This window comes from Eublepharis macularius, chromosome 18 (genome assembly GCF_028583425.1).
Source record: "Eublepharis macularius isolate TG4126 chromosome 18, MPM_Emac_v1.0, whole genome shotgun sequence".
Taxonomy (NCBI): Eukaryota; Metazoa; Chordata; class Lepidosauria; order Squamata; family Eublepharidae; genus Eublepharis; species Eublepharis macularius.
In genome coordinates this window covers 32,107,821-32,120,389 of record NC_072807.1, presented here as the reverse complement: position 1 = coordinate 32,120,389, position 12,569 = coordinate 32,107,821, and the positions used below count along the sequence as shown (strand labels likewise).

General features: G+C 47.2%; 1 protein-coding gene across 1 annotated transcript in view; it reads left to right on the top strand.

Moving 5' to 3' along the window:
• HCN4 (hyperpolarization activated cyclic nucleotide gated potassium channel 4) overlaps positions 1 to 12,569 on the top strand; it is a 115,734-nt gene that overhangs the window by 76,470 nt on the left and 26,695 nt on the right. Inside the window, exon 4 of the mRNA XM_055002801.1 lies at positions 11,216 to 11,434. Within this exon, the coding sequence (XP_054858776.1) occupies positions 11,216 to 11,434 (219 nt within the window). The remainder of the gene's footprint in view (positions 1 to 11,215; positions 11,435 to 12,569) is intronic.

Sequence of the window (12,569 nt, the reverse complement as noted above, 5' to 3'; positions counted from 1 at the left end):
TTGAACGGCAAGTGGATTGAGTGGAGGGCAAGTGAACAGGGAGAAATACACTTGCCGTTCAAGTGTCATTCGTCATGTGTAGCTTGGCCCAGAGAGACCGCCTTCATTCACGAGTCACAAAGAGTTCCCTTCCAAGCACATCATGAAAAACCAGAAAAATATAATTCAGTGTTCATACTAAAGGGTATCTTTTGAATACAAAACATGTCAAAAGTACAACCAAGGCACACTCTAGACTTTCCATGAAGTGATGCTGAAGTCCTAAATGGAATCCTGAAAATGCTTGCAATTGAAACCACATTGGGTAACTTCAAATTTCTTGATTTCTTGTGGGCATTGATACAGTATGTATCACCATAAGGCTATTTGGGTACTCAAAATGAGCTCTGAAATCTCAAAAATCGTCACAATTAATAATCGTTAGGGAAAGCCGGTTCACTTACACCCATTCCAAAAAGCTTTTTAAGTTGTGTATCACTTAAACATCAGAATTTAGTGTACAACAGTGAAGCAGATATTTTATAAAGCATGCCTGCACTCAAAAAAAAAAGAAGAAGAAGAACCTTGAAGTGTTGTGTCCAGGGCTTTTTTTCTGGGAAAAGAGGTGGTGGAACTCAGTGGGTTGCCCTTGGAGAAAATGGTCACATGGCCGGTGGCCCCGCCCCCTGATCTCCAGACAGAGGGGAGTTGAGATTGCCCTCCGCACCGCTTGGCGGCATGGAGGGCAATCTAAACTCCCCTCTGTCTGGAGATCAGGGGGCGGGGCCACCAGCCATGTTACCATTTTCAAGAGGTTCCGTAACTCTGTTCCACCATGTTCCAGCTGAAAAAAAGCCCTGGTTGTGTCCATTTTCAGTTTTGTATCAGCCATTTCTGATTAATGTGGCTCTCAGTGACTCCCTGAGGTAAGCTTCCTGCTTCCTGCAAAGCAGCTCCTTCCAACCATCATCCCAAATAATATGGCGCTCTTCCACTTTGGCCTTCAAGTTCCCTGCATCTCCCTGATTTAGGATTCTGTGTCCAACATCATCAGAACTAGGAGAATTGTTCTTGGAGTCCCGAATCCATAGAAATGTGGACTGGATGGTGGTGGTATGCAGAAGTAGTGGTCTCGTTCTTTTTTTAACAATTGGGTCATAAAATAAGTCTGTGTGTCTGGAAGAAGGGCAAGACAGGGCAAGACAGGGAAAGCAGAAAGCAGGGAAAGCCAGACATCAGGCAGTGGTTCATCAGGTGTCAACAGGAGGCCTAGTTAACCTTATCTCTTCATTGGCCAATGGTCTGTTGCCTTTCTGGTTGTTCTACAGAGACCTGGGACAACAGGGCAATGCCCTTACGGTGTCTGAAGTGGGGAGGACTTCCTAGTATCTTACCATTCCCACTGGCATTCCTTCAACCGGTGCTCTACCTGGGCTTTGATTGTAGAAAAGAGCAAGAGTCTTTGTGGTGGGGTATAAGCTTTCGTGAATCACACCACAACTGTTGTTAGCCTTATCGGTGCTACTGGACTCTTGCTCTTTTTTACTGCTACAGACAGACTAAGACGGCTACTCGTCTTGGGCTTTGATAGGCATCTTGCTTGTAGAGCTGACCTGTCTCTCTCCCAGATTTATTAAGTTCACAGGGGGTTTTTTTTCTGGGAAAAGAGGTGGTGGAACTCTCAAGAGGGAAATTTGGAAGAAGTACACAGGATTCTTTGAAATAATGTTATTTTTATGCATTATTGCCGAGTATTTTTAAGAGGTGCCGGAACTCCGTTCCACCGCATTCCTGCTGAAAAAAAAGCCCTGCTCTCAACCCAGTTCTGCTGACCTGCCTCCCCTTCTGCCTTCATAGTCTATTGAAACTTCTGGGTTTCTGAACATCATTCTCTTCCAACTGACAGTGTATTGCTTCTGGTAGGTCTGTGACTTATCTGTGCCAGTTGGTTGTGGAAGTGGCCTCTGAGCACCCCATATTCGTCACTGATAAAGAGCACTGGGGCTCATGGGTACAACTATCCACCCTAAGTTTGTGCAAAGGAGGGCAGTAAATGTCCACATGATCGAATTGTTGGATGCACAGGGGTGGAGAATGGATCTAAATTTGTATTGCCTAAAAAAAGAGTGGGCTAGATCAGGGCATGATCACAGCCTAAAAATACCTCCACGTTAGGCTTTGTGGAGGAGGAGGCTGCTTTTTAGCAGCCGCTATAAATGGAAGTGATGTGGTTTCAAAGGGGAGAAGGGTTAGCAGGCAACCAGCCAACCAGCTGGACTCGAGGGAAATTGGTCACTTTTGCTTGTTTGTTATGTCGCTGCAGGTCAGACACAGGCCAGAGAAGGTACCCAGGGCATGGGCACTGCTTGGGGAGAGCGGAGCGGAGCCACTGGGAAAAGACTCAGATAAATGAGATCTCGAGCTAGGAGATGAAAGGAAAAAGTTCATTCCATACATCACTGAATCCTATACATACACTATACAATGAAAGCTGAACCCTTCCAGCAATCTTCATATATAGTTGTGTGTGCACTGTAGTTCAATCATAGCAGAAAGGATACAAGATGTGCCTTTGACTCTCCCCCAAACACTCCCCAAACCATGGTGCTGAGGGAATGCGATCTTGCACTTGCACCTTCTATCTTTCCAAAGAATGGTCTTGAAGATACTTGATCAAGCTCCATTGTCAAGAGCCCATAACTAGACTGGTGGTTGCTTTGAAACCAAATATCTGCTTGCCCCAAGCTCCAGCGAGAAATACAACTATACATGTACCACATAAAGACCCCCTAGGATCACAGTGTACTTTGGTGATCTTGCCACCCTTTCTGCTTTCTCAATGCATCCAATTTCAAACACTCCTACAAGAGATAATCCAGCCTTTGCAGTCCCAACACAGGGAATGTGTCAGATTGCTCCATAATTGTATTTATGTATTTATATATTTGTTTATGTTACTGCATTTATACTCCACTTTGGGGACCCAGAGTGGCTTACAACATTTTCCGCTCCTCCATTTTAGTCTCGCAACTACCCTGTGAAGTAGTTTAGACTGCAAGTGCGTGACTGGCCCAAGGTCACCCTGTGAGCTTCCGTGGCAGAGTGGGAAGTCGAACCTGGCTCTCCCTGATTCTAAAATCATAGAATCATAGGGTTGGAATGTACCTCTGGGGTCATCTAATCCAACCCCCTGCACAATACAGGAGACTCACAACTACCTCTCCCCCCACCCACACACCTTCAGTGCCCCCTGCTCCCTGCCCAGAAGATGGCAAAACACCTCCAGGATCCCTAGCCAAACTGGCCTGTGGAAAATTACTACCTGACCCCAAGGTGGCGATCAGCCTTACCCTGGTCATGTAAGAAGGGCCACAAGAACTAAACACTGATGTAACCCTTTCTGCCTTCCCTCTCGTGATCTGCCTAGGTTCACAGAATCAGCATTGCTGTCAGAGGGCCATCTAGCCTCTGCTTAAAAACCTCCAAAGAAGGAGAGCCCACCTCCTCCCGAGGAGAGGGGTGGCTATAATAGGTGGCACACTCAGTAAATTTGATAGTTCAAGGGCCTCTTCCACTGAGGGATCGCTCAAACTGTCATGAAGTTCTAGTTGGACACTCTAACTGTTATGCCATGACAATGGCCTGATATATAATAGGACATTTCTATTGGTCGGCATATTTGTGCAGGACTCCAGTGTTCTTCTGGGTGAAATTGATTTATGCAGTATGAAAATGTGGGGATAGGAAAGGCTGAAAGGAAAAGAATATTCCATTCACAGACCACAAAGAGCCTGGGCATACCCTTCCCCGGTATGACTCTATTTGACAGAACAGCAAGGCAGACTTTGATAAATAACTTAATTTCTGTAATCTGCTAGAAAATACCTTTTTTTTCCTGACGTAGAAGTGTAAGGCCAGAGATCTCATACTAGGGATTCTAGCATCAAGACCCAAGAGCTGTTCTTCCTGGGCCCATTTTCAGGCCACAGGAGTTGCTGGTCTCATTTCTGTTGCTCTGCAGTAGGGTTGCCAACTCTGGGTTGGGAAATTCGTGGAGATTGGGGGCAGAGTTAGGGGACGATAGGGATGCATGCATCTGATGAAGAGAGCTGTGGTTCTCGAAAGCTTATGCTACAATAAAGTTGGTAAGTCTTAAAGGCGCTACTGGACTCTTTACCATTTTGCAACTACAGACTAACACGGCTCACTCCTCTGAATCTAATGCCATAGAGTTCATTCTCTGAAGCTGCTATTTTTTTAATCCCCATCTGGAGATCAGTTTTAATTCCAGGAGAACTCCAGGCCGCACCTGGAGGTTGGCAACCCTCCTCTGCAGTTCCACTGTTGCAGATGGCCAGCAAGGGTATGGCAGTTCTCAAGCCAGCTGGAGTTGCTAGAGCTCAACACTGCTAGGACTAGGTCTCACCACACTGGACAGTAGGGCACACTGATTTCCCTGCTGAGATGTCCAAGTTGGTTTCTCTTCTGTTTCACGGTGACTCTTTGCTGCCAATGGCATGTGCTTGGGTGGATCCGAGAGCTTTAATTTTCATACGTTCTGTAGTTCTGATGTAAGGTTATTATGGGGTTTCTGGAACATTACTCATTTCTCTCTCCCGTTCATCAAAATAGTCTGCAGCAGTTCCATTCAGTGGTGGGCAGCTGGGAAGCTGAGTGTCTCTGCCCGTGCCTCATCTTGGTGGTCTTTCCAGCATCCTCCAACCACCCTAGGACAAACTACGCAGGCATTAAACGATGCCTCTGCTGTCAGGCACACAAAATCCCCAGTAAAAATGAGAACGTGGCGCTTTCACACTCAATTTTTATGAGCCCTCTGAACTATTTTTGCAAACCGCAAAGCAAATTCATATCCAGTGTGGATCATAGACACGCAAGAAAGAGTCAAAAGGAAGCAAAGAAAAAGATGCCTGTGGGGCCGTTGCTACAAGCTACTGATAATGTAGCCCCAGGGCTTGGTCTGAAGGCAGCCTTGTTTGGAGCTGAGACAGTCTGGTTAGCGAATGAGCTGCTGGGAGTAAATGAAATCCCTCTTGGCCCAGCATTCCTCACCTGGACCTGCATGAACAATGTCGGAGAATTGCATCTGGTCATTCCAACCGGTTAACACTAGCAAGGAGGAGCTTTAGGGATGTGCCGTCTCCAGAGAGGGGTGTTCCAAGTCTCTGCTTCGTTTCAAAGCATTGAGTGGGCTTTACGTTCCTTGAAGGTGAGTGGGAAGGTTAGAAACAAGTGCTGCTTTTGGAGGAAAAATCTGTAAAGGTTCGGGGAGAGGTGAATGCATGGGAGCACCTGACCAGAGCGGACGAGCAGAGGGACAGGGCGCCGAGATGGTTCCCTTCTGTTTAGGGGGTTGTCTAGTTCCTTATTTTCTCTTCTTCACAAATAAGCCGTGGCAGCTCCTTGCACATGTGTGTGTGTGTGGACATGTGCGATGGTGGTGTCTGATTCTTTTTATGAGCTTGCCATGTAACCAGGCTCCAGAGAGAGACTGGAGAACTCTGCAGGGATGAAGACTGGAGGGAATCTCAGCTGTTCTTTCGGAAACGCCATCTGCCTTGGTGGAATCTCCCTGGAACTCCCTAAATTGCCTGTCAACAAAAAAAAAAAAGGGAGGGAGAATCCCTTGTCGTTCCTGATAGCGTTTGACCTGAACAGACGAATGCTGCCTCTTGAGCCAAAATGTCACATCGCAGCTGGTTGGTTCAGTAGAAATTGAGCGCGCTCAGCTCTATGTAGAAAAGCAGCTGAACCTTTGCAGTTATTTCTTAATAACTGCTTGCTGTTCACCCTTCGTTGCCTGCTAGCGGTCTTGGCGTGGATTTGGGATGCACTGGTAATCTTTGTAGCTATATTGCAGCCCTGAAATCAATCTGACTTTCTCCTTCACCATTGAGGTTATCTGTCTTGCCACTGTTTAAAATACCCCCTTTCATTAGGAGTGAGGTGCATGAAGGGGGGTGGGGGCTTGATGTATCCAGAGATCTGGAGGTTTGCATAGAATCATAGAGTTGGAAGGTGTCTCCAGGGTCATCTAGTCCAACTCCTTGCACAATGCAGGAGATTCACAACTACCTCTGCGTGATCCAGCAAGATCCAGCATCAGAACTGATGTCTCTCTCCCCTTCTGTAATTTTCTGCAAAAATGAGGTGAGAGAGTTTCTTGTCTTCCCATTGTATCTGAGGAAGCGAGCTCTGTCTCACAAAAACTCATACTGGAATAAGTGTTGTTAGTCTTTAAGAGGCCACTGGACTTCTGCTTTGTTTCACCCAACATGTCCAGGTTTGCAGCTGAAACACTGCAGACAGGACGATTTCCATTCTTCAGTCATCCACTTAGTTCTTGCTTTGACGTGCTCCCTCCCCCCTCACATTGCAGGTGAATTTCTTCCTGCAGAGTTCCATACGCAAGTTTATAAGGATACGGTCTGGAATCACCTTTGGAGAAAAGCATCGCCTTCCTCACAGGGTTGTTATGAGGATAAAGTAGTGATGGGAGAGCTTCCTGAAGAAAAGGCAGGGTTTAAAAATGAACTACGGGGCCAGTCATTCTCTCGAAGCCTAACCTATCTTATAATGATGAAACGGGAAAAGGAGAATCATGTTTGCCCTGAGCTTCTTGGGGGAAGGGCAAGATAAAAATGTCTTTAACTAAACCTGGAAGGCCTGTAGGGAGGTGGTGTTCTCACCTCTAGTGGAAGGGAGTTCCAGAGTTTGCAGGCTGGGGGGCATCGTGTTTTGGTCAAGCAGGTGGAGAAGGGGGTGGAGGCAGTCCTTCCTCCCCCCTTCCCCACCTGCCACAAAGGCCTTTAAAGCAATACCTTGAATTGTGCCCAGAAGAAGCCAGACAGGCGAGCAGTTGTGCCCGAGCTGGCTGCCGGCTGCAACGCCGATTCTGCTGTTGTCTCCAGTTTGAAGGGCAGATTCCCCTGGGAATGCTTTGCATTGGCTCCGAGCCAGCGCACACCCGCCACCTCGCCTACGTAAAAGCAGCAGTACCAAGGTGTCATAAGGAAGCGGGAACAATCTGTTCATTAAAAACAGGGATCTATTTTTGAGGTGCCATCCGCTCGCCGCATTTCCAGCATGGACGAGGGAACGGCGAGCAAGGGGGGAAATGCTTTATTGCCTTCACAGCGGGCAGCGAAGAGACACAGATGGACCAAGGAAAGCCTGGGGCAACTGAGACAATGTAAAGATGTGGCCGCTGAATTAAGGGCCCAGCCGTACGCTGGGGTGACCCGATGCGATTGATCAGCTGCCAACTCAAGACAGGCCAAAGGATCTTCTTCACGCAACGCATAATTACTTGTGGGATCTGCTACTGCAGAGTGCAGTGGTGGCCTTAAAAGGGGGCTAGATAAATTCACAGAGGATAAGCCTACCAACAGCAGTTGGCCATCACAGCTTAGCGGAACCTCCAGTTTCAGGAGCAGTATACTGTTGAATATCAGTTGCTGGAGGGACAGAACAACAGGAGGAGGGAAATGGGCTTTCTGGAAGTATCTGGCTAACCCCCGATGGAATTGGGATGCCAGACTATACGGGCCAGTTGGACTTTCCTTAGATTCTGCTAAATGCCTTTAAAGGAGGATCAGAAAGATTCGTGGAGGAAAGGTCTGCAATCAGATATGTCTGCTCAATGGAGCCTTCATGTACAGGGGCAGTGTATCCCAGCGCACCAGTTGGTAGAATGTATATGCATAGAGATTGCTGTTACCTTTATGTCCTGCTTATGGACTTCCTTATTGGGCATTGTGGTGAATAAGATACTGGACTGGGTGGATAGGACATTTGAGCTGACCCAGAAAAGCTCTTCTGGTGAGAGCACTTCTCAAACGTGTGTGCATTTCTCTCACATACTCTTTTCTCTGTGAGGCTGGCCCTGTGGCTCAGGGTGGTAAAGCAGCAGTACTGCAGCCCAAGCTCTGCTCACGTCACGACCTGAGTTCGATCCTGGCTCAAGGTTGACCCATCCTTCCAAGGTCTGTAAAATGAGTACCCAGTTTCCTAGGGGTAAAGTGTAGATGACTGGGGGAGGCAATGGCAAACCACCCCCGAACAAAAAGTCTGCCAAGAAAACGTCATGATGCAACGTCCCCCCATGGGTCAGTAATGACTCGGTGCTTGCACAGGGGACTGCCTTTATCTAACATCTGGTATTAAATTTCTAGCTTGCCCGTCTTCATTTTCCGGTTTTATTCTCCCAACAACCCTGCGCAGTAGGTGAAGCTGAGATAAGGAGGGAGTGGCTGGGACATCTCGCAGGATGAATGGGGATTTGAACCTGGGCCTCCCAGGACTCAAGCCATTAAACCACACACCTACCTGTTTGTGGGTAGGGACTGGTGGCTTCCAGGTTAGATAACCTGGCTTCAAGTCCAGAAACATCTGAGCCTCGCTTCCCCCACATGCTATGGACCAGCCTCATCTATAGATAGATCCAGGCTCAGTCTTCTTTTTCCCTCTTTATTAGGGCACTTGGATGAAAACTGCTAAGGGCCCCATATTCAGAAACCAAATTCTTCGGTGGCAAGGAAGAATGGAGTCTTGGCTTGCTTTGTTAGCAGAGTTAGCCTAGACAGGTCGGCGCCCGGTGTGAGCTGTCTCTTTATGAAGCCCCGAAGCGTGTATGCGTGCGTGCACCTTTGGCTGGGTTGTCCATTCAATGAAATGGAACAGCCTTGTCCATCGGAACAGACTGTTCAAGGGGTAACTCAATATGTAAGCTTTATCTGTCCTGAAAAGTACTCGTCATCTCCAAGGAAGCAAATCTGGTTTGACCTGACGGATGTTGTACAGTGACTTGATCGCGCGGCCATTTGCTGGGGGGGGATGTCTCAGTAACTTTCCACTGTTGCCACTTGTAGCAGATGCTCGGATTGTTTCATACAGTGGCTTTGCCTAGAAGTTATTTCTGAATCGTTCATCGGGCTTCCAACTTGGATTTTTGAGTGTTTGACTTTGGAGTTCCAAAGTACCTCGCTTCTGAAATGGAGTCAGTTCGTTAGAAATTCTCTCCATTAAAAAAATAAATCTGAAAATTTGTATAGAATGTTCAATGTGTGTAGTTTGATACACCTTTCAGCTCTCCCCCCCTTCATCCTTCTTCCTCAAATAAATCAAACCAAAACAAAGAAGCCATTTTTATGTGATTATACCTTTTATTTTACAAAGATTCTTACTGATTCATGTGTTTACTGGTGTGCAGCAAAAAACGGCACCCTCTCTGCAAATGTATATGCCATTATGTCAAGATCCTTTGGGGGGCAATGCTTTTCAAATGCTCGAGAGCACATGTGCACATCAGTAAAACACCATCGGGAAAGAATGCTCATGTAATTATTCATCCAACCACATCAAGACTGCTTACTCCTAAGGTTTTTTTTTTAGCAGAGTGAATAAGCACATAAGGAGTGCAAGTGAACTGAAAAGACAGAAAGCACGTCAAATGACATGTGCTCTTAATTCCAGCATTAATTTTAGAAATTGTCCTAACTAACCTGGATAGCCCAGGAGAGCCTGATCTCGTCAGATCTCAGAAGCTTAGCAGGGTCAAGTCTTGGTTAGTAATTGGATGGGAGACCTCCAACAAACACCAAGGTGGCAGAGGCAGGCCATGGCAAAGCACCTCTGTTAGTCTCTTGCCTTGAAAACCTCACCAGGGGTCAGCATAAGTCGACACTGTCTTGAGGGCCGGATTTCATTTTTTAAACCAAAATTAAGGAGGTGTGGGGCATAGTACAAGAGGTGTGAGGATGCCTCTTTATCAGTCTCTTTATGAGATTCACAAACAATAAAGGAATTAATCTAGGGGAAGGAGCAGGTAGGCAGGCGGATGGTACTAACCTGTGTGGTTGTCATTGTGAGAACAGTCTGGAGCTTTGGGAGGGGGCTGGGAGATATTCTGAGCAAATTTAAGCAGAATGACAATTCCCGGATTTTTAGGGGCTTCTCTTTACTGAACGAGAGCGTGTGTTCTTTTGTTCACGGCGTCATTTTGATGAAAACATTATCAAATAAAGGAGTGGGGAAGAAATCTTGGAACGCCAGATCTGCATGTTTGGGAACAGGAAAGGAGTTTGTGTTTTAGAAGGATTATTGACTACATGTTGCTGGATTGTGTGTGTATGTGTGTGCACATACCTATTTGTCTGTGAAGATGGATTGGTTGTCTGCCCATACTATATGTAGAAGCCTGGTTTGTCTGCACAGGTGCTATTCTATGCCACAAATGCAAAGGCAGATCCAAAGAATTTCCTGGAACGCGCTTGCAATAACCACATCATCAGAAAGCAGATGAAGCTGAATTTGGTTCCCGGTTCCTTATTCGCAGTTCCTAGTTCCTTATTTGCAAAGCCAAGGAAAAATATTGGGGGAAATTGAAAGGCTCTGCACCCCAAAATAAAGTCTGTGGCAGCACATCTCATACATTGCTATATCCAGCAGATTCAGCCCTCTCAGTGGACCTCTTCTGGGTCATCCTACAAAGCCCAGTTCCTGAGTTAACAGCTTCAAAGCAGGGTGGCCCCAGAACAAATCAATAAGTAGAAAGGGGAGGGGGTAGCTGCACCTGAAAAAAAATGTTTGGATCACCCCAAATCACACAGCCTGGCAGTCCAGAGACTGTCCCCTACAAGATGACATGTGCTGTTGCTGATCCAAACACTGGTTCTGGAGCTATGGCCTCCTATTTGGGCTGCCTCCCAGAAGGTTGGTGAGCATCTTACCAGAAACTGCCCCTTACGAAAGGTCTGTGTGGGAGAGAGCACAGGGCATACAACCTTGCAACCCGCTCCTCCCAAGAACCCATACGCTTCTTTGGTGGTAAAGGAGGGCTTATTTTCAGCTGGAACGCGGTGGAGCGGAGTTCCGGCACCTCTTGAAAATGGTCACATGGCCAGTGGCCCCACCCCCTGATCTCCAGACAGTGGGGAGTTGAGATTGCCCTCCGCACCGCAACTCCCCTCTGTTTGGAGATCAGGGGGTGGAGCCACCGGCCATGTGACCATTTTCACCGAGGGTGATTTAAACTTTAAAAAACTCCCCCCCCTGTTCCAGCTGACCCAAAGCAACGTCATTGTGCGGTCCTGAGTTCCACCACCTCTTTTCCCAGAAAAAAGGCCCTGTGGTAAAGTCTGTTCAGATCCACCATCACCAGGAGGAGTCTTCTCTGCCTCATGTCGTGGTAACCCTGTCTGTCTGTCTGTCTCTTTAGAATGACTCCTGGGGGAAGCAATATTCCTATGCTCTCTTCAAGGCCATGAGTCACATGCTGTGCATCGGCTATGGGCAGCAAGCCCCAGTGGGTATGTCTGACGTGTGGCTCACCATGCTGAGCATGATTGTTGGTGCCACCTGCTATGCCATGTTCATCGGTCACGCCACAGCCCTCATCCAATCTTTGGATTCCTCGCGCCGGCAGTACCAGGAAAAGGTAAGAGTTCTGTTTTACAGAGAGAGGAGGGGGTTTCTGGAAGCTTGCAAACGAAAAAGCGATCATGGGCACCCACCCCAAAAGAAAACAGGAAAACCCACCTGGGCGTTGAAGAGTTATTACTTATAATATGTTGACTGCCCACTTAATCACAGTACCGATAAAGCCTCCTTAAAGAAACCTCAGTCAATTTATTACATTCATTATATTTGCATATAAGGAGGTTAAAAAAAAGCATGAGTTTGTTTTTCTCTCTGATGCCTCTACACAAGACGCCTTGGCGCGTGTTCGTCAAGTGTAGGGAGCTGCAATGTTAGCCGGGAAGCGTAGTTTAAAAAGACAGAGCCAGCAGAGATCGCTCCTCAGAGGATTTGTTAATTTCATCTTTGCCTCCCCCAAGGCTCTGTCAATTTCACCTCTCCAGTCTAAAACTGTGTGGGATGGCAACCAGAGGGCAGCCAGGAACGGAAATGGGCTGGAGCTGCCTTCCAGAGCCGGGCTTGGACCTGGAGAGGTTATGATGGGCTGAAGTTTCCCTTCTGGCATTTCACAGCCCCTTCACACAGCTCCAGTGTACAGCAAAGCCTTTGTCCTGCCACTGGCTCTGTCTTTTAAAACTACGCTTCCTGGATAACATTGCATCTCACAACACATGTTCTTCATGTGTCAGATGTCTCATATAGAGAGACTCTTAGAAGAGGCATTCTAAGAAGAGAAAGAATGAGAGGCATACTTCTTGCAAGATGGTACCTGAGGTTTGCATTGAGGAAAGGCGCTCTGACTCACTGGCACAGCACATGTTTTGCATGTAGAAAATCCCAGGTGCAGTCCCTGACATGCCCAGACAAGGCAGGTGGGCCAGTTGTCACAACTCAGTGCATGGCAGTTTCATATGTACTGAAACATAAATGTATATATCTAAATAGAGTGTGCTGAATAATTACCCAGTGCCCCCTTTTTAGCCAATCGAAAGATTTTGAATTGAGTGATCTGTTGATGAAATAAGCACTGCACCACCAGGGCTCATTTCGAGGGGGAACGCGCAGGAACGCAGTTCCGACAGTTCCCCAAAGAGGTCACATGTCAGGTGGCCCCGCCCACCTGACTCGGCCATTTGGAGCTCGTTTCGTCCTGG